The sequence below is a fragment of the Lissotriton vulgaris genome, chromosome 7 (genome assembly GCF_964263255.1).
Source record: "Lissotriton vulgaris chromosome 7, aLisVul1.2, whole genome shotgun sequence".
Taxonomy (NCBI): Eukaryota; Metazoa; Chordata; class Amphibia; order Caudata; family Salamandridae; genus Lissotriton; species Lissotriton vulgaris.
The window spans coordinates 321,232,630-321,254,663 of NC_141695.1; the positions used below are offsets into that span (position 1 = coordinate 321,232,630).

Consider the following 22,034-nt stretch of genomic DNA (forward strand, 5'->3'; position numbering starts at 1 on the left):
GTATTTACTCAATTATGTTGCCATTTTAGAAGACAACAGTGGTACTCTTTCACCCGACAGAAAAAAAAAAAAAAAAAAAAGAAGAAAAAAAAAATGAAGAATTCTCATGCAATGTCTTGGACCTGAAGGTCTGAGAGTTTACAACCAAATTCAGAAACCCAAAGAGCTGGCGATGTTGATATTTTTAAGTGTGCGATTCTGGATTTAGATAATCATTTGTCCTCCATTGTTTGCGTAGCCATTTCCAGACGTACATTTTATAAAAGAAAACAACAGCCTAATGAATCCATTGAGGATTATATTTCTGGTCTAAGAACTTTGGCAATTCATTGTAAATTTAGAATACTTCACAACGATATGATAAGATAAGAGATCAACTAGTCGTATGTCAAAAAAATAAAAGTATACAAGACAAGCTCTGGATTGAAGGAGACTCATGCCTTTATGATAGAACTACCCTTATTAAAAAAGCTGAACTTTCTGAAAGGAGCGCAAAAGCCATTTCAGCTAGTACGGAGAAACCTTCAGTCAATTTGGTTTCATCTAAACCTAAGGGAAAGCCTAACTTAAGTGTTCCGCAGGAAAAACGTTCTGCCAATCACAAGTTATCTGACAAAAGTACTTCTAAATCTCAAGCAAATGTTTATAATTTTGCATGTTACAGGTGTGGCAGCACCAAGCATAATGCTAGTTCTGACAAGTGTTATGCCAGATCTACTAAGTGCCTCTATTGTGGAAATGTAGGTCATTTGGATCAAGTTTGTAGAAGGAAAAAGAATAAGAAATTTAAGCAAGTGGCTTGTCTTAGTGACAATGCAGATTATTCGGAAAGGGATTCTGAAGATTCTCATTTTGGTTCCATTCCTACTTCCAATTCGAAAAGTGTTGTCTTAATGTGAGAAGTTAGCCTGGCATATGATGTCCACTAGTTCTAGTGGCCACCTTGTACCAGTCTAAATCGACCCTTATTGGTGGTGGTTGTAAAGTCAACCTAATAGAAAGCTATCCTAGTGGTAGCATGGACCAGCAGTCATCAGGTTAAGACTTCAGAGAGCGTATTAAGCAAGTTGTTTTACCAATTATAATCCCTTGAGTACCAAATGAAAGGACACCACACAAGGTATATGTCAAATATATATGTATTTATTCTAAACACAACCCCTCTGCACTCTTTATGAGGTCAGAGGTAAAAGTACAATACAAGTTACTCAATGACTATACGATAAGTTGCACAGTATACGTTATGCCCTAGGGGCCTCACAAACCATATACTAAAATAGTGGTATAAGAACAACAAGAGAATTAGAAAGCAGGCCTGGGGTCTGTGGAATCGCTAGGGCTACTCTAAACAACCAAAGGTTAGGAAGTAGGAGCCCACGGGAGACCCGTGCAGTGTCTAAACACAGGTGCGGGTTACCATTGACATTCTATGGGAAACGTAGAAGTTACAAATATACAATTTAAGGACACTTCTGGATGGACTACGATGGAACCCTGTTAAACTAGGACACTTCGAGAGTCAAGACCCACGGGAGCACCGGAGTACTCGTGTTACCTCACCCAGGCGCATAGGTGTCAATGGCGAGCTGCAAAGAAGTGCTGCAGGCGACCAGAGGAAAAGGGTCCGGGTGGATTGAAGATCTGTAGAACCTGAAAGTAGAAGGGACAGAGTCTGGGTCACTTGCCAGTGACCAGGGCGATGATTGGAAGATGCCACCAGATGTCGGGTGATTTCAGGTGAAGATGTGAAGTTTGTCTCTTTAGCCACGAGGACTAGGAGGCGTTGACGACGACCAGGAGATGGATTCGAGCTGTCCCACGAAGGATCTAGTTGACTGCGGTGTCGGTATGCGGACTGGACCCAACAAGCCTTGGAAAACGCAACCCACACAGGATGACTAGATTGGCTTTGGAGCAGACCAGCAAGGTCTGAGGAACTTATCCTTTGTAGCGAAGTTGAAAAAAGCCTGGAGCAACCAGGAAAGCAAGTTAGATGTAAAGGAAAGTCTTCGGGGGCTCACTAGCCAACGGACTAGGAACCGCGAAGACGCGTCGAGCTGAAATGCAAAAGCGGGCCCACGGGTCACCCGTGGAGTGGGGGCCTATGAGCTTCGGTGCAAATGGTGCTTGGGTCTGGGGCTTCAGGCACCCCAATGCAAGACTTCGAGTTACTTCGTGAAGTGAGTGCAGCTTGCAAAATGCTGGATGTCCAGGAGTTCCAGTCCCACGTCTCGTGTCCGCCACGGGTCTCAGCTTTGCTGTGAGCGAAGGTCGGGTCAGAGATGTCTGGAAGTCCGTGTCTGTGTCGCAGATCCTGCGAGATCCGGCGGGATCCTCGAAAATACAGACCGGCAAAGTTGCTGTTGGTACCTGTTTGAACAGGGTGGTCACTCCTTGACCACAAGGGAGATGTCGTCGGTCTTCCAGTCGAAATGGAATGTTGAAGGTGCAGGATTTATGTTTCAAAGTTTCGTCCAGGGTAATCTAAAGTCCTAGTGACTGGGCTCCTATACTAAGTTTAGGGGCTGGACTACCATTAAATTCCCTCCTCTGGGTGGACCTGGGAAGGGGGTGGTTACACCCCTTTCCCTTTGTCCAGTTTCACGCCAGAGCTGGGGCAGAGTGCCCAGCAACCGGTTTAAACTGGGAAATGCATGGAGCACCTTGTGTGCCCCAAGCAGTGTCTGGAAAGCATTCACTGAATGCAGCCCTCCCTGCCCCAATACACTAAAGACTGTCTGGGGAGGTGCTGGCACCTCCCTGGACAGGAAACCTATTGTCCAGGCCTCCCCTGCCGGAGTTTCGACCAGCAACAGGAGGTCAGACTCGTGTCTGTGGCAGCAGCATCCATTTTGTGATGCTGAGGCTCTGTTTAACTGTAACCGGGTGAACCAGTAACTACATGTCTTCTCCCTCTAGAAGGGTGGAATGCTACCCCCGCCTCCAGGACTGGCGGTGGGGGGGTAGTGTTCCAAAGTGTTTGACACCTTACACGACATGTTTTGATAAAGCAAAACCAAAGTTAGCATTAACCGTGAGGATTATAAAGCACTTAAGAGTATATGGTATGGCTATATCATAGAACAGCTATAAGGAGATGGTTCCGAAAGCTGCAGAGGGGCTCAGATCATGCAATGGCACCCTCTCACATAAAACCTAAAACCACGCACTCTGCCTCCAGGATTGTTAAGGCCTGCCCTAGGAGTGACTTATAGGTGTCTATATGTATATATACACACACACAAGTGTAAGGGGTGATTACACCATCATACCCAGGCTGTGTGAACAGACCTGTGGTGTCAGTTTGGAAGGCAAACCAGGGGTAGCACAATACATGCTGCAGCCCCTGGTAGGCCTAGGGTGCACCTATGCCCTGGATACCTATGATACACTATACAGGGGCTCGCAAGGGTGGCCCAGTAACCAATCTGGTATGTACCTAAAGTACATGGTATCAATTTAGAAAGAGAACAGCTGGGCTGTGGGCCCGATTAGCAGGGCCACAGCCACACTAAAGTCGAAAAACCAGAGAATCACAGCAAAAAGTGGGGGTAACCATAGGAAGCAGACCCTACTCTCCTACACTTAATATCACAGATTCTGATAAAAGCAAACCTTTGTGCATTATTAATTTTGGAGGTATTACTTTACAAGTTGCTGCCGATTCTGGATCGCCTTTCACTATTATTGCTTGTTCCATTTGGGATGACAAGTTTGTAAGTGTTTTAGGTCAACACTTAGAACCTTCGGATATTAATCCTGAAAGCTTTACAGGTGAAAAAAAATATATATATGCTAGGTTAATGTTTACTTAAATTTCAATTTAAAGGAAAAACAAGCATTATGTAAACTTTATATTGCTTTTGATGGTCCTTCAGTTATAGGATGGCAGGATCAGAGAGCTTTGAATGTCATTCTTGATCTTAATAGTCTGGAACAAGTATTAGTAGCTTGCGAGAGTGAAGAAACAAAAAAGTGGGTTTTGAGTGAATTTAACGAAGTGTTTAATGAGAAAATTGGTAAACTAAAAGGCTTCACTCATCTTATTAGGGTTAAACCTTCTGCGATTCCCAAAAAGGTACAAAGTGCGCAATATACTGTTAATTGCAAAAGAAGTTAAACTTGAGTTAAGAAAGCGACAAGATGCTGATATCATTGAGCCTATAGAGGCTTCTGAGTGGATTTCTCCGTTGGTGGTTGCCAGACGTGCCAACTGAAAAATTCGCCTATGTGTTGACCTCAGAAATCTAAATGAGAATATCATTGTAGACCAGTTACCTCTCCCGAGGATTGATGACATGCTTTCAATGACCAGAGGTTCAAAATGGTTTTCTACAATCGACCTTTCTGCGGCATATCACCAAATTGTCCTACATCCATCATGCAGAAGAGTTACTTCTTTCTGTACCCCTTTTGGTTGTTACCAATTTCGCAGAATGCCTTTTGGTTTGGCTTCTGCAGCCACTGTATTTCAGAAGTTAATGACTCAATTATTTGGTGATATGCCGGGTATTACGTTCTTTCAAGATGACATTCTTATAATGGGTTATAACAAATCTGAACATGATGACAGATTAAGAAAAGTCTTGAAGGTGTTGATGTCTAGGAGTTTAACCGGTGAAATGTCACAATGCAAGTTTGCTGAACGCAGTGTAACCTATTTGGGTCATGAAGTAAGTTGGAATAATATCAAACCCAAATCTAAACTAATTAATGCTATTGTTGATGCACCATCACCCAAGTCCAAGGATGATTTGCGGTTATTCTTGGGCTTGGCGGAATTCTATTCTAAGTTTGTTGAGAACTTTTCAGAGAAAACTCATCCCATCTTTTGAAGAATAAGGTCAGTTTTGAATGGTCCTCTGAATGCCAACAAGCTTTTCTTTCTATTAAAAATGCTATCAGCAAAGCTCCCCGGTTACAAGGTTTTGACCCCTCAGCAGACACATTTGTTACTACTGATGCAAGCTCAAAGGGGTTAGGTGTTGTCCTCACTCAGGTTGATGGTGATCATAATGAAGTGGTCATTGCATTTGCTTCTAGGTCATTATCTCCATCGGAAGAAAAATATTTGGTTATTGAGAGAGAAACGTTGGCCTGCGTGTGGCCATTGGAACACCTTAGAAATTTTTTATGGGGCAGGCAATCCGTTTTAAGATCTGATCATAAACCGTTAACTAAACTTCTCACTACTGAAGGTTTACCCAAAGCCACTTCTAGAATTTCTAGACTTTCAATGCAAATTCAAGATTTTTTGTACACTATAAAGTATGTGCCTGGCGTTAAAAATAGAACTGCTGATTTTTTAAGTAGAATGGCTTTACCTTTAACACAGGTTGATTGTAATTTATGGAATGAATTTTCTGTAGCCAATGTCTCTTATGTTGACGTTTTACAAGGTAGTTTTGAGCGTTCTGAATGGTTAAAAGCTGAAAATGAGGATGCTAATCTCCTCACTGTCAAATCCAAAGTTATTAACAGTTGGCATGATGTTGAAAGAAGGAATATTACAGATGAACTCAGAGGATTCTGGGAGGTGAGAAATTAATTGAGTATTAATGGTCAATTTTTGTTGAGAGGAGATAAGGTAGTACCTCCTTTCTGCTTAAAAAAAAATATATCAGTTTGTCATGATGGTCATTCTGGCATCACTCGCACCAAGCAAAGTCTTAAAGCTTTATATTGGTGGCCAGATGCCGATATTGCTGTGGAGCGATTTGAAGAGTGTGTGTCAACTGCGAAATTGCAGACAAGTCTCATTAAACTCTTAATCTTCCTTCTTTTCCTTTGCATTGTCCGAATTCTCCTGGGCAGGAGATTGCTTTCGATTTTATGGGTCCCATTTCTTGGCAGGATGGTTCTACCAAGTACATTATTGTTTTGTGGATGTATTTTCCAAATTGTTTGAATTAAGATTGTGGAGAGTGTCAATTCTAATTCAGTTACAAACATTTTGGATTCTGTGTTTCTTAGGGAAGGTTTTCCTGCGTTTATTCTTACTGATAATGTGGTCCAATTCAAATCCAATTAAATGGTTCAGTAGTTACATTCTTCTGGGATTGAATAAAAATGTACTGCACTTTATAATCCCGGTGGGAACAGTGTAGTTGAAAGAATATGAGTTATTGTTTGGTTTGTGTTTAAGTACATAATTTGTATTTGCTTGGTTTAGCATGCAAGTTAGAACTTCCATATGAACATTCTATGTTCTACCTTTAGTTATCTGTGAATGGAATCTTGTATTCAGATTCTGCTGGGCTCTCTTGAACAGTGAACTGTATGTCATGCAGGTTGGTAATAAAGGATATTACTACCACTACTACTTTTCGTGTGTGACTGATTTGGATTACACTACACCCATGCCATTAAATTCCAGCACAGAGTCAGTGGAATCCATTATTGAACCACACAGAATGGCATCTCTACCTAGTGCAAACAATATTTCATGACTATTTGTTCCAGACCCGGCCTTCAACCCCACTGCATCCCATGAAACGCACAATCTCAATGAACTTCTTTCTTTACATAACTATCATACCTACTGCCCCAAATCCAAAAAATCCCGAATTGCCATAAACCCTCGCGGTGACATAGATTGCAAAACAGACCTAACCGTTTTACTTTTTGCCCGACTTATATTTGTGCAATAACTTCATGCCACCAAACCACCACACTACTTTCTTACAGCAGACTACGCCCCCCATCCCTTACAGTCCTTTCTCCTCCAGATCTACATTCAATTTAAGGTTGTCCAAACCACCACAGGCTAGCGCTCCATGTCAGGAATTGTGAGGCCATCAATTCAAAATATCACAGCTAAAGATACCAACCTCTTTTTCCCCCATGACCACCATTGTGTACCTTCCTGTTCTAGGTCATAACAGCTGCGCATACCCCTTCTTGCCTGAAATTCACCCAGGACAACTTCTAGGTTCATGAGACGGTCCTATTATTTATCTGCCCAAAAATCTCATAGAACCAAGTTTAGCCTATTTGTGTATGACGTTGCTTCCGGTCAACTCACCTGCGCTGCTTCCCCGTCTTCTCGTGGGTCCATCGCCCCCTGATCGTCCACCTTCTGCTCCGGTTTCCTCCGGTGGCCGTTGACGCCAATCTTCTCCCGCGCCCTGATCAGCCATCGCTGTGCCGGGAGAAACACTGCAACTTCTTCTGCTTCCTGCTTCCGCCAAAGGTAAAAAAATAAAAAAAAAGCTGCTACGTCACCTATCAAAGAGCGAGAGCCGTGGGCAATACCGGCACCTGAGAAACCATGGTGACAAGGAAGAACCGCTCGGAGGAGAAAGTCACGTGACCTACCAGACTAGCCCTTTATTGGAGCTCGTGTTGATGACAACTGCTACAAAATATTTAACAAGTAACATAGAAGAAGTACTATTTCAAGAACGCTGTAGACAGAGAAGAAAGATTAATTCTTAACTGCGAGTAAAAGTAATTCTAGCAGACGAGCACAGAATTTCAATTATTTTATGGGCGCAGGGGCAATAATTATACTTTTCGTTACTTACTGCAGCTTTAACAGCAGCCAGTAAAAACACATTAAAAACTAAATTTCCTGTGAACATATGTAACTAGCGATAGATCACATGCCAATTGACCCTATTTCAGCGTGACACTCCCTACTTTTAAGCTAAAAATACCTTTATTTTGTTTCCCTACAGAAATTGCCGTTGCTTCAACAGAAGTCAATGGATGAAAGTAGATTCTGCTGATTTTTAGGTTGTAGCCTTCCAGACAGCCCAGCTGTTTGGTTTGCTACATTTATTTATTTTATTTTTGCAATGTTGTATGGCGTGGACATGGCCCAAAGGCATCTGAGCGCTTTACAACAAGCAGCATACATGGGTTACAGCGGGTTACACATAGCTGCCAAGTTTTCAGAATGGTTATGTGTGACATTTCCGTTTTTCCAGTGTTCAAATGTGTGACAGTTTTTATTTTTATTTATTTATTTAAATGCGATTTTCTATAACGCGAACATTACCCAAGGTGTCAGAGCGCTTTACGCTTTATAAAAGAACCAGTTGCAATAAATAAGGATTTATGATTACATGAGTTACATAAAAGATACAAACAGGAAAAAAAATTGCAAATGTACAAGTTGTAAAGTCACAAAGGGAAGAGATACAAATAGAAAAAAATGCAAATGTACAAGTTCTAAAGTCACTCAAGGAAGAGATCCAAATGGATAAACTCTAAGAATCACATAGGAATGATAGTGAGTACAAAGGTCTACTACATATACCAATGGTTAGAGTTATCTCTATATACATGTATATACAAATAATAGATTTTCTCAGGATTCCATTTTACCAGCGATTCGGCTTGGACAAGTATATATCACATATTTACAGAGTGAAAAGAGAAATAAAAAAAATTAAATAAAATAAAAAAATTAAAAGAAAAAGGGGTAGAGAGCGGTATGTGGGGGAGAAGAGTTGGAGGCTGAGATTGGTGAGAGGAGAGAGGGGGAGAAAGAGATAAGGCAGTCCAGCGTAAGTGAAATGTATGAAGGTCAGCAGGATGGAATCCAGGGGACCAAAGGAAAGGACAAGAATCAACAAAATGGCGGACCCGGGTTGTGGGCATCGATGGAAACCATCTCAACATGGCATGATGCACCCAGGGCAATAGCGACAACAGGAGAGGGTCCCAAAATGGCGGGGCGCACACAAGTTCCAGTCCAAAAGTTACGAGGGCCAAGTCCAAAGAAAACCAGGGAGCTGACCCAACGGAGGAAGAACAAGAGGGGAAAAGGAGCCAGACAGTCAAAAGGAGGAGCATCTTCAGTATCTGTACCTCCTTTCACCACTGCTGCACACACATGATCCCTGGTCTAAATGCTCCCATTCTCCTGTACTGGGCACCACAGTCCACCCGTGTCATTAGCTGGAGGGGTGTTAAAACAAATCCCCAGGTCTCCACCCAGCTTTCATGCTCGACAAAAAGCTGATGTCTATCTTGGCTCTCCCAGGGGGGCGTTAGCGGATTCGTCATATGTAGGGGGTGAGCGCTGTAATTAAAATCCTCTCCTGGTCGTGTAACCTGTCCCGCCCGTCCGCTGTGGCCACGGGCCCCCGTCACTGCCTTATGTGTGATACTCTAAGGGACACTGTTTTACATGTATGACAAAACAACTGTGTCCAAGTGCCACTCGCAGAGGTCGTCAGAGTGAGGGGGCAACTTGTACAGTGTGGAAGCAGCAGGGGGACACCTTTTCCCCACCCAGCACCAGAGAATCGTGCACGCACCACCAGGGGAGGACTCCAAGGACCAGGAGCCTCCATTGAACTTGCTCACCTGTAACTGATCCGCCGGCCCCGCCTTCACTTTCCATTTAAACAGTCACGGCTCCCGCTACGCGGGACATGGGTGGGCCCTGGGCGAAGCCCGGGCAAAGGGTGAGCCGTCTGGGGCCATCAGGGGCTGAAGGAGGCTGAGCTGGGCCACCCCTCTAAGCCCCCCTGGAAGAGTCTACTTGAGGCTTGGAACCTCCACTTATGTGGTATCCCTCACAATTTTTATAACCAGTCAAAGCTTGCCCCGACATTCATTTGTTATTATTAGAAGTCTCTTTGGGGCCCCACTTCTTATTATCTTTTATTATACTTTTTTTAAACAAGTATCCTAATTAGTGTATGAAAATTTGTAATTATAGGTAAACACACTAGTCTAAGTTTTTATGATGAGTACTATCGAAAAAAATAACAAGTTCACTACTGCCCTCCCCATGACTAGGCAACTCGCGGCAACGACCCAACCACTCCCGAGCCTTACAGCAATCGATAAAATGCTCCAAAAAACAATAGGGGTAGTGGCAACAGCCATAGAAAATACTGAAAGGCGACTCTTAATTACCCCTGCTATGCCCCCTCCTATGTCTCTGGGGGATTGCTCTGTAGCTACAGCCAACCCCTCTGAATTCACGTCATTCCTCACGCCCTTTTTTACTGACCTACCCTGTGCTCAGATTGTGCCTGATGTGAATGTTTCAATAGAGGTTCTCCCACCCCCATCTCCTCTGGCATGCATAAAGGCTCACAAATCTCGTGCTGGAACTAAAAAGTTGAAACTTGTTAAAAAATCGGCTAAGAGAATAGCATCTACACCTGATCCTGTACAGTCTGACCCTGGCCCTTTATCTTCCACCACAGGACCCCCTGCCTGGGATACCCATTTATTAATCGATCTCCAGACTTACATGGGACAGCTTATCAATACCCACTTCAAATCCTTGTCTACTAGGATTGATAGACTAGTTTCACTGATAAACAACAAAGGCTTAGGGAGAGCACAGTCAACCTCCTTAATGGGGAACCCCGTCACTATAGAGGCCTTGGGAGACCTGTGCCCTGTATTCCAAGAAATTATTGAGTTTGGCACTTAAGCACTACTGAATGGAACTTATAACAACAAACTTGTTAATGGGTAGGCTGAGCAATACTTTTCTGGATATCAAGGCCCATCCTCACTTTGAGAAATTTTTGGATGACATCCAGCCTCCCCTGGCTAAGAATATATTTATCCAGTTTAGACATGGTCCATTGCCTCTTAGGGCCGTAACACACAAGTGGTCAAATGCCCCACATACTGTGAGTTCTTACCCAGGGTGTGCGAGGAACAGAGAGACAGATCTGCATGAACTTGAAAAATCTTTACCCTGAGGCGGAAAGCCGGGGCTCTTAGCGCTCTCTTGCGCACTCTGTTAATTAATTAAATGATAACACTCTGATCGGACCACAAATAGGAGCACAGGCTCATCTGGGCAGTCGCGCCCCGAGCACCCGCTAGTTGGAGCCGAGATATTTTAAATAGTGTATATATTTTAAACAGCAGTTTTTAGACTCGGACTTTCCCTTACCTGCAGCGAGATTGCTTCGCCAGGTAGCATCTTCGGGACAGGTGCTGTTTAATCGCCTCACCGAACGGACCCGCCATCTTGGGTAGGGAAGGTCGACGGTCCAGTTGACCGCCCCTCCCACCCTCTTCCCTCCCCCTCTTCCATGAATAAAAATAACGGACATGCACGTCCGCGCCGGCGGCGCGCCGAAGGCGCGCCAAAGGCACGCCCGTCTGGGCCCGTCCGGGCCAGGCCGGGCACAGGGCCACCCACTATGCCCGTTTTGTACGAGCATCGAATTAGACACACAAGGGACAACCTCCTACAATTTTGCGCGGCAAACTCACTCCCAACTCCGATCCCTTTAATTACCTTCCATAACGATGCTCCTGAGATACTCACCAACCAGACAACCAACAGCCTCAGTCTGGCTTTACTGGACTGCAGATCGGCTGTTAAGCATGCGTTAGAGATAAAAACGCTCATTCAGGACCTACAATTAGATACTCTATTCCTCACGGAAACCTGGCTAACGCCTCATTCAGATGCTGATATTGTGAGTATGCTACCCAAGGATTACCTCATACACCATCAAAACAGAATAAAAGGCATAGGAGGCGGACTAGCGATTATTTACAGGAATTCCTTCACTTGCAGGTTACAAGAAGGAGGGATTGAGGACTGTGAAAGTGCTCATTTCTCACTTCAACCAACTCCCAATAAATCCCTGTCAGGTCTTTTGATATACCGTCCTCCGGGGACCACAGGTAACTTTGTCAGCTCACTATTGGATACCACCACTTCATCCTGTACCTTGACCCCCAATTTTATCCTGCTTGGCGATTTAAATCTACATTTTGAGGACAGTACTAATAAAATTGCTGGGGATCTTATCTCAGAACTAAAAGTACTTGACCTTCATCTGATTAACTCAGAGGCAACCCACACTAAGGGTCACCTCCTGGACCCTCTCGTCGCCAATCTTACAAAAATTGAAGCTCGCCCTTCACTCCCTCTCCCCTGGTCTGATCACTTTCTCATCCCTTTTACGTGGCAAACTAGCAAAACCACCGGCCACTTGCAAACTCCAAGAGAACGGGACAGACTATGGTCCAGAATACCTCTTGATGACTGGACACAGGAGTTGACACGATCTACCCCTTCTGCAGACCCTTGTGAGAAGGTGGCCTGATATGCAGTGCTCACTATTCTAGTGAACACTATGTATCAGTCCAGCAACCCTTATTGATGATTGGTTGTAAGTCAACCTTATAGACCAGCTATCCTAGTAGCGTGGATACGAGCAGTCTAAGGCTAAAGACTCGAGAGGGCGTGTTAAGCCAGCTGTTTACCACACATATACCCCTTGAATACCAAGTGAAAGGACACCACACAAGTGTTATGAAAATAAACAGTTATTTATTTAAAGATCACAACAGCCCTGTACTCTTTATGAGGACAGGGTACTAAGCACAAACCAAAAACTCTTACAAAAATACTTAAGTTAGCACAGTATATACAAATGCCCGAGGGGCACGGAAAACCATATACTCTGAAAGTGGAATGCGAAATTACTAGCAGGTAAGTACAGTACTAATAGCTTTTGGAATCGCTAGGACTTGACTAGGGGATCGTTAGATTACTTCTAGGAGGCCTAGGGGACTCGGGTGCAGTGTGTGCACTCTCACGCGAGATGCGGGACAAAAGTCTATGGTAGCTAGGAATTAGAAAGTTAGTGTTCTCGGGCGAACCCGACCTGGTAGGGAGAAAACGAAAGTAGATTCTGACCCTTGGATAGTGAGGCTATGCTGGGGCACCGAAATGCCGAAGTTACCTAGCCCAGGGGCTGCAGCTGCATAGGTCTGAAAAGACGTCGGGAATCCTCGTAGACGGACCAGGAGCCGGAAGAAAAGATGCTGGCCGGTGACCAGTGAAGAAAGTTCAGTTGGATCCAAGCCTGGATCTCGAAGATAGATGACACCTGAAAGCAGAGGGGACCAAGTTCGAGACTACTAGCCAGTAGTCAGTGGGCACCAGGAGGGCACCGGATGGTAGCCACCTCGACAAGGTGAGTGGGTGACGCTTGACTCGAAGATCTCACGGACCAGGAGGCGTTGTCGGCGACCAGGATGGAGGATCGAGCTGTCCCACGAAGATGGAAGCTGTCGGCGTCGCTGGACCCAGGATTGGGCAACAAAGCCTTGGCAAATTCAAGCCCACGCGGTGGACCTAAAATGGCGTCTGGAGTGGACCAGGAGGGTCCGGGGTGCCTCTCTTGAACAAGGAAGCAAGGGCCAGCCTGGAGCAACCAGACCAGCAGTCGTGAAGTCGTTGGGCGTCGTTCAGAAGGCCACAAGCCAGCCGGCTAGTAGCCAAACAACGCGGTGCACAGCAAACAGCAGAAGGGCCCCACGCCGATCGTGGAGGTGCAGGGGGGCTGATCTTGGGTGCTGGAGCTGCGCAGGGTCGGGGCTTCTCGGACCCCAAAGCACTCACCAGTGGAGGACACGGTGGGCTTGCAGTAAAGATGTCGTGCAGTCTTGGCGATCGTCGGTCCCTTGAGGTCTCGTCGCACTCACGGTTCTCAGCTTGGCTGTAGAGGTGAGTAGAGGTCAGAGGTGCCAGGGAAGCCGGGTCTCGTCGAGCTGGGTCGTCGGATTCGTGATGAAGGACTTGCAGCAGACCGCAGTGTTCTTTAGGATGGTGCCCGCTTGATGCAGGGTGACTACTCCTTAGCCACAAGGGAGAATCTTGAAGAAGAAATCGTGAAGTCCTTTCGAAGAAAGTGGTATCTTGATTCCAAAGATGATCTAATTTTAACAGGGGGCCCGCTCCCATCTTTATACTAAAAAAAGGGGGCTGACCCGGTGACTAGGTCCTGCCTATGGGTGGGACTAGGTGGGGGGTGGTTACACCCCTCAGCCATGCTGGACTTCCCCAGGCCAGGGGCTGGTGTGCCCCTGGAACTGGTTCAGACCGGCCTATGCGTAGTGAGCACCGGGGTGCCACTCAGCAGTCACCTTCCTGTAAAGCCCTGCCTACCCAGGATACACAAAACCATGTCTGGGACGGTGCTAGCACCGCCCCTGACAGGAAACCCTTTGTCCAGGCTCCCCTCGCTGGAAGGACTCCCAGCTGCAGGGGGTCAGACTCGTGTCTGTGGTGGCAGCATCCATTTTGTGGAGCTGAGGCTTCAGTTAACTTTAACCGGGGTTCACAGTTACATACATGTCGTGTCCCTCTAGAAGGGTGGAATGCTAACCCCGTCGCCAGAATTGGCGAGGGGTTAGTATTCCAATTCGTATGACACCTTACTCGACATGTTTTGATAAAGCAATACCAAAGATAGCATTTAACCGCGAGGATTATAATGCACTTAAGAGTATATGGTATGCGATATCATGGAACAGCTATTAGGACTTGATTCCGCAAGCTGCAGACAGGCTCAGCTCGTGCCAGAGCACCATCTCACACGATTCCAAGCACTCTGCCTTCAGGATTGTCAAGGCCTGCCATAGGAGTGACTGATAGGAATCTGTGTGTCCATTTTAGGGTTAGGTATAGGTATACTACACCTACAGCAAAGGGTGATTACACGACTTTGCCCCAGCTGTCATGCAGCCAGTTGTGTCAAATTTAGGAGGCCAGCCAGGGGTGGCATAATACATGCTGCAGCCCCTGGCAGCCCTGGGTACACCTATGCCCTGAGTTACAGGGTCTGATAAGGTGGCCCAGTACCAATTGGAAATGTACCTAGGGTACATGGAATCCATTTTAAAGAGAGAGCAGTAGGCCTGGGGTCCTGATTGGCAGGGTCCCAGGTCGACTATGTCCAAAACCAGCTAAAACACAGGGCAAAAAGTTGGGGGCAACCATAGTCAGGATGTACCTTCCTACACAACCCCCCCCCAAACGAAAGGAGATAAGGCTATCCTTGTCCAGGTAAGCCTCTATTACCTAAGTGGCCATATAAGGAAGGACCAGCTCTGGCTTGGTTTCCCCCTGTGTCATGGTCCACTAGGCAACCCCTCACCCTAAGGGTATCTGAGGGTCTCCACCATAGGGAATCTCTGTCTCTGGTGTGTCTTGGGAAAGAAGAAGGCTGATGCTGGGATGGAGTACTGAAGTGAGGCTCCTCTACCTTTGGGCTCAACTTCCTCCAATCACCATCCATCATATGTGCCTTTCTTTCTTTAGCTGAGAGGCACTGAGCTCTCAGGGTCAGCCTCTGGCTACCTAAAGCTGGAGGCTGAGTCCCTCTGTTTGGCTTACTGGAGGGACAGGTCAGGTCTGGGGTTTTTAGGCCCCATGTTTGGCTGTGCCCAACAGTGTCCAGCTGTGGGAGTTCCCTAACTACTTTTAAGGGGGATCCCTCAGGAGTCTGACTTATTTTCACTTGGCTAGGTTTACCAGCTTCAGTGACCCTAATCTGCTGATTAAGTGGTTCTTTTGGACATGGGGCCCTTTGGGGTCCACCACTGGCCTCCCTGACCTCCACAGCCCTGGGCTGACTGAGGCAGGGTAGAGAGGTGCAGGTTACCTGCTCCAGACTGGGTCCCACCTGGGAAGGGTCCACTGCCATCAGGGGCTCTGCCAGGCTAGGCCTGACTACCTCTGGGGCAGTTCCTTCAACAGGGGTAGAGTCAGCTCCCTGAGGAGGCTGGCTCTCACCTAGTGTCTGGGAGGGGGAAGACTCTTCTTCCTCCTCAATGCTCTCTGTTTGAGTGGAGTGATCCATTGTTTCAGGCTTCACAACCTCACTATCTGTCTGAGTAGAGGCTGAGACCATTTCAACCTTGCCAACCTTTTCAGGAGGGCACTCAGTTTGTGTTTGGGCTGTGACTGTCACAGCCCTCCTATCCTGTTCTGGAAAGTCTGTCTGAGCCTGGGCAGTGGCTACCACTGCCCTTCCAACCTTTTCAGGGAGGAATGGTGCTGGGACTGGGGCTGTAGCTATTACTGCCCCACTAACCTGTCTGGATAGGCCTATCATTCTGGAATGAGTTTCTTGTTCCACCTCAGCCCATGCTGAGAGTTCCAGGTCATTCCCCAGTAAGCAATCTACAGGTAGGTTATCTGTCACTGCCACTCTCATGGGCCCTGTGACATTACCCCAGCTGAGCTTGACTACTGCCATGGGATGCCTTCTCTTCATTCCATGAATGTCTGTCACCTGATAAGTAAAACCAGGGGTCCGTTGAGCAGAGGGGACCAGATGGTCACTCACCATGGTGAGGCTGGCCCCTGTGTCTCTGAATGCCTCAACTTTCTGACCATTCACTAAAACTTCTTGTCTATACTTGCCCAAAATGTGGGGTCCAGTAGTGAAGTTGGCAAACCCCATGCCAGTCTCACAGACAAGAGTGTGGTCAGGGAACCTGGCTAGGCCATAGTCCTCCTGATTGCCCAAAGTAATGCCCACCACATTCTTGGGGGCACTCCCACCACCTGGGGGATTACCACTAGTGGTAACAGGAGGTTTAGGAGTATTACCTGGGGGCATATTTCCCTTATTACCATTTTTAGGGCAACTGGCATCACTTTTGTAATGGCCCACCTGTTTACAGGTATGGCAATAAGGTTTCTTTTGTTCAGAAGGAGTGATCTGGGACCCACCACCCTTGTTGGAGTTTTGGGGCCCTTGGGAAGTCTTCACTGTGGATTTATCCCCACCCTTCTCTTGAGGCTTGGTTGATTCCTTTTTCTGGTCACCACCCTGGTTTTTAGGCCTAACCCTGGTTCTGACCCATTTGTCTGCCCTCTTACCCAATTCCTGTGGAGAGGTCAACTCAGAGTCTACCAGGTGCTGATGTAATAGCTGGTTCTGACAATTACTTAAGATTTGCTCCCTCATAATTAGATTATACAATCCTTTAAAATCAGTAACCTTACTACCCAGTAGCCAGCCTTCAAAAGCCTTAGTGGCACAATCAACAAAGTCAGTCAAATCTTGAGACTGAGTTTTCTGGGTGTCTCTGAACAGCATCCTGTATTGTTCAGTGGTTAAACCAAACCCATCAACCAGTACATTCTTCAAGACTTGGTAATTGTTAGCATCCTCCACCCTTGTGGTGAGGAGCTTATCTCTACCTTTACCATCAAAGGAGAGCCACAAGATAGCTGCCCACTGACTTTGGGGAACACCCTGCACAGTGCAGGCTCTCTCCAAAGCAGTAATCCATTTGTGGATGTCATCCCCTTCTTTAAAGGGGGGCACTATCTTATTCAGGTGCTTTGTATCAAAACTCCTTTCCCTATTGCTAGGTTTATTGCTGCCACCAGTGGGAACTAGCCCACATAATTCTTGCTCTCTAGCAAGGGCAAGTCTCTCTTTGGCCAGGGCAAGTTCTTCCCTTTCAATCCTCAGTTTGACTGCCCTTTCTTCAGCTTCATACACTCTCCTCTTAGGGGAAGACATTCCTCTGTGAGAAGAGTTGAGAGAGCCATTGGTTCGAAAGGATCTGTTAGAGCCTCTTGATAGAGACCTAACTCGTCCATTCCCAATGTTAAGCTGACCTGAGAGTGGGCCCAGGGGTCCCCCAGTACCAAGCTCATGTCTGCTTAAGTTGGACCTGGTTAGTCTTCTGACTTCTACCTGTCCCTTATCTGCCTCATCCCCTGATAACTCATCCTCATCCTCAGCAACATCTGCCTCAAGGAGGGGATGGATATCAAAGGGACCCTGTAAGGAGGGCAAACTTCCATCTGGATTAGAAGGGTCTGGGTTACCAGCCCTACTGGCATCATAAGCCTCTAAGAGACCAATCAGAAAGGAAGTGGTGGGGTTAGACCCCTGTTTTAGTTTCCTGAGAGTACACACTTGTCTCATCTCATGGAAGCTAAGAGCAGTATATTTTGAAGGGATGACCTGTGGAGGGTCAACTGACACAAGGGGAGACTCAGTGTTTCCTCCTGTGACCGACATACTGCTTCTAGTGTGGTGTAAGTGATGCACCTACCTACACTATGTGTTACCTACTGGTCCCTTGCTAGAGTTGCAGCCAAGGTGTGCTAAGCCTTGAGGAGCTACAACAGCTGGTTCAGTAGAACTCAGAGTATTCTAAGCTTTAGTTATATGTACCTAACAGTACTTATGTGATCTTTCAACAAGATATTCTTAGGATACGTGTGGTAAAACAACAGCAAGCTCAAATCCCAACCGCTGCTCACCAATGTGAGAAGGTGGCCTGATATGCAGTGCTCACTATTCTAGTGAACACTATGTATCAGTCCAGCAACCCTTATTGATGATTGGTTGTAAGTCAACCTTATAGACCAGCTATCCTAGTAGCGTGGATACGAGCAGTCTAAGGCTAAAGACTCGAGAGGGCGTGTTAAGCCAGCTGTTTACCACACATATACCCCTTGAATACCAAGTGAAAGGACACCACACAAGTGTTATGAAAATAAACAGTTATTTATTTAAAGATCACAACAGCCCTGTACTCTTTATGAGGACAGGGTACTAAGCACAAACCAAAAACTCTTACAAAAATACTTAAGTTAGCACAGTATATACAAATGCCCGAGGGGCACGGAAAACCATATACTCTGAAAGTGGAATGCGAAATTACTAGCAGGTAAGTACAGTACTAATAGCTTTTGGAATCGCTAGGACTTGACTAGGGGATCGTTAGATTACTTCTAGGAGGCCTAGGGGACTCGGGTGCAGTGTGTGCACTCTCACGCGAGATGCGGGACAAAAGTCTATGGTAGCTAGGAATTAGAAAGTTAGTGTTCTCGGGCGAACCCGACCTGGTAGGGAGAAAACGAAAGTAGATTCTGACCCTTGGATAGTGAGGCTATGCTGGGGCACCGAAATGCCGAAGTTACCTAGCCCAGGGGCTGCAGCTGCATAGGTCTGAAAAGACGTCGGGAATCCTCGTAGACGGACCAGGAGCCGGAAGAAAAGATGCTGGCCGGTGACCAGTGAAGAAAGTTCAGTTGGATCCAAGCCTGGATCTCGAAGATAGATGACACCTGAAAGCAGAGGGGACCAAGTTCGAGACTACTAGCCAGTAGTCAGTGGGCACCAGGAGGGCACCGGATGGTAGCCACCTCGACAAGGTGAGTGGGTGACGCTTGACTCGAAGATCTCACGGACCAGGAGGCGTTGTCGGCGACCAGGATGGAGGATCGAGCTGTCCCACGAAGATGGAAGCTGTCGGCGTCGCTGGACCCAGGATTGGGCAACAAAGCCTTGGCAAATTCAAGCCCACGCGGTGGACCTAAAATGGCGTCTGGAGTGGACCAGGAGGGTCCGGGGTGCCTCTCTTGAACAAGGAAGCAAGGGCCAGCCTGGAGCAACCAGACCAGCAGTCGTGAAGTCGTTGGGCGTCGTTCAGAAGGCCACAAGCCAGCCGGCTAGTAGCCAAACAACGCGGTGCACAGCAAACAGCAGAAGGGCCCCACGCCGATCGTGGAGATGCAGGGGGGCTGATCTTGGGTGCTGGAGCTGCGCAGGGTCGGGGCTTCTCGGACCCCAAAGCACTCACCAGTGGAGGACACGGTGGGCTTGCAGTAAAGATGTCGTGCAGTCTTGGCGATCGTCGGTCCCTTGAGGTCTCGTCGCACTCACGGTTCTCAGCTTGGCTGTAGAGGTGAGTAGAGGTCAGAGGTGCCAGGGAAGCCGGGTCTCGTCGAGCTGGGTCGTCGGATTCGTGATGAAGGACTTGCAGCAGACCGCAGTGTTCTTTAGGATGGTGCCCGCTTGATGCAGGGTGACTACTCCTTAGCCACAAGGGAGAATCTTGAAGAAGAAATCGTGAAGTCCTTTCGAAGAAAGTGGTATCTTGATTCCAAAGATGATCTAATTTTAACAGGGGGCCCGCTCCCATCTTTATACTAAAAAAAGGGGGCTGACCCGGTGACTAGGTCCTGCCTATGGGTGGGACTAGGTGGGGGGTGGTTACACCCCTCAGCCATGCTGGACTTCCCCAGGCCAGGGGCTGGTGTGCCCCTGGAACTGGTTCAGACCGGCCTATGCGTAGTGAGCACCGGGGTGCCACTCAGCAGTCACCTTCCTGTAAAGCCCTGCCTACCCAGGATACACAAAACCATGTCTGGGACGGTGCTAGCACCGCCCCTGACAGGAAACCCTTTGTCCAGGCTCCCCTCGCTGGAAGGACTCCCAGCTGCAGGGGGTCAGACTCGTGTCTGTGGTGGCAGCATCCATTTTGTGGAGCTGAGGCTTCAGTTAACTTTAACCGGGGTTCACAGTTACATACATGTCGTGTCCCTCTAGAAGGGTGGAATGCTAACCCCGTCGCCAGAATTGGCGAGGGGTTAGTATTCCAATTCGTATGACACCTTACTCGACATGTTTTGATAAAGCAATACCAAAGATAGCATTTAACCGCGAGGATTATAATGCACTTAAGAGTATATGGTATGCGATATCATGGAACAGCTATTAGGACTTGATTCCGCAAGCTGCAGACAGGCTCAGCTCGTGCCAGAGCACCATCTCACACGATTCCAAGCACTCTGCCTTCAGGATTGTCAAGGCCTGCCATAGGAGTGACTGATAGGAATCTGTGTGTCCATTTTAGGGTTAGGTATAGGTATACTACACCTACAGCAAAGGGTGATTACACGACTTTGCCCCAGCTGTCATGCAGCCAGTTGTGTCAAATTTAGGAGGCCAGCCAGGGGTGGCATAATACATGCTGCAGCCCCTGGCAGCCCTGGGTACACCTATGCCCTGAGTTACAGGGTCTGATAAGGTGGCCCAGTACCAATTGGAAATGTACCTAGGGTACATGGAATCCATTTTAAAGAGAGAGCAGTAGGCCTGGGGTCCTGATTGGCAGGGTCCCAGGTCGACTATGTCCAAAACCAGCTAAAACACAGGGCAAAAAGTTGGGGGCAACCATAGTCAGGATGTACCTTCCTACAACCCTGACCCTGTGTTAGCCAACGATAACTTCACCAATTGGATCACCTCCACCTTGGATATAGTCGCCCCTAAGATAGACTTAAAGAAAAAAAGTACCACCTTTAAATCACCATGGTTCTCACAGGAACTCAGGAACCTCAAGAAAATCTGCAAAATCTATGAGCGTAAATGGAGGAAAAAATGGGACCCCACCATCAAGGAAGAATACAAATCAGCGATGAGGACTTATAAAGCGGCGCGAAAAGCAGCCCAAGCCTCCTTCTTTGATAAAAAAATCAAAGCTGCCTCTAATTCTTCTCGTGAGACTTATAAAATAGTTAAAGAGCTCCTCACTATACCCAACACCCCCTCAAACCAACAACCTACAGTTGCCAGATGCAACCAAGTAGCTTGTTTTTTTCAAAATAAAATCATCAATATTCTACAGTCACTCCCTCCTTTAAACGATGATAATCCCCTGACCGCCCCATCAGCCTCCGTCAGTGGTCCAACTTTAGACAGTTTCAACCAACTTTCTGACGACGATTTTTTAAAAGTCCTTTCAGACTTGAAAAGTGGCTCTCCTAATGATCCAGCACCTATCAACATCCTCAAACAAGTTGGACCCACCATCTCGCATTTGGCCACCAACCTCATTAATGCCTCGCTTAACCAAGGAGTGGTCCCCCCCAACTGGAAACACGCCATTGTCAAAGCTCTTCAGAAAAAACCTGGTATGGACCCTGCAGATTTGACCAACCTCCGCCCAATTTCACTCCTTCCGGGACTAAGTAAGATTGCAGAGAAGGTGGTCAACCAGCAATTGTCTGCCTTCCTTGAAACCAACAATCTCCTTCGTCCCACACAGACAGGCTTCCGTCCGGGTCAAGGGACGGAGACAGCCCTTTTGAAGGTAGTTGAAGAGGCAAGATGCATCTTGGATTCGGGAGGATCAGTGTTACTGATCCTCCTGGATCTAAGCGCTGCATTCGACACGGTGGACCACAAAACTCTCATTAAGCGCCTTTTTAGTTTGGGAGTAAGGGGCACAGCCCTTTGCTGGCTCTCTTCGTTTCTAAAAGACAGAACATTTCAGGTCTGCGAAGGGAATGTGCGATCCGACATTCTCCCTCTCCAGTGTGGGGTCCCCCAGGGCTCTTCATTGAGCCCTACACTTTTTAACACATACATGGCCCCCCTGGAAGATGTGGTCTCCCCTTTTGGGAAAAAAGCCGTCACATATGCTGACGACACCCAAATGATCATATCATTCTCTCTGGAAGAGGACAAGGTTAAAAA

The 22,034-nt window shown here is 46.9% G+C and overlaps 1 protein-coding gene across 1 annotated transcript in view; it reads right to left on the reverse strand.

Moving 5' to 3' along the window:
* Positions 1–7,286, reverse strand: part of BAX (BCL2 associated X, apoptosis regulator) — a 121,819-nt gene extending 114,533 nt beyond the window's left edge. The window contains exon 1 of the mRNA XM_086930151.1: positions 7,025–7,286. Coding sequence (XP_086786277.1) covers positions 7,025–7,139 — 115 coding nt within the window. The 5' untranslated portion in view covers positions 7,140–7,286. The remainder of the gene's footprint in view (positions 1–7,024) is intronic.
* Positions 7,287–22,034: the final 14,748 nt, after the last annotated feature.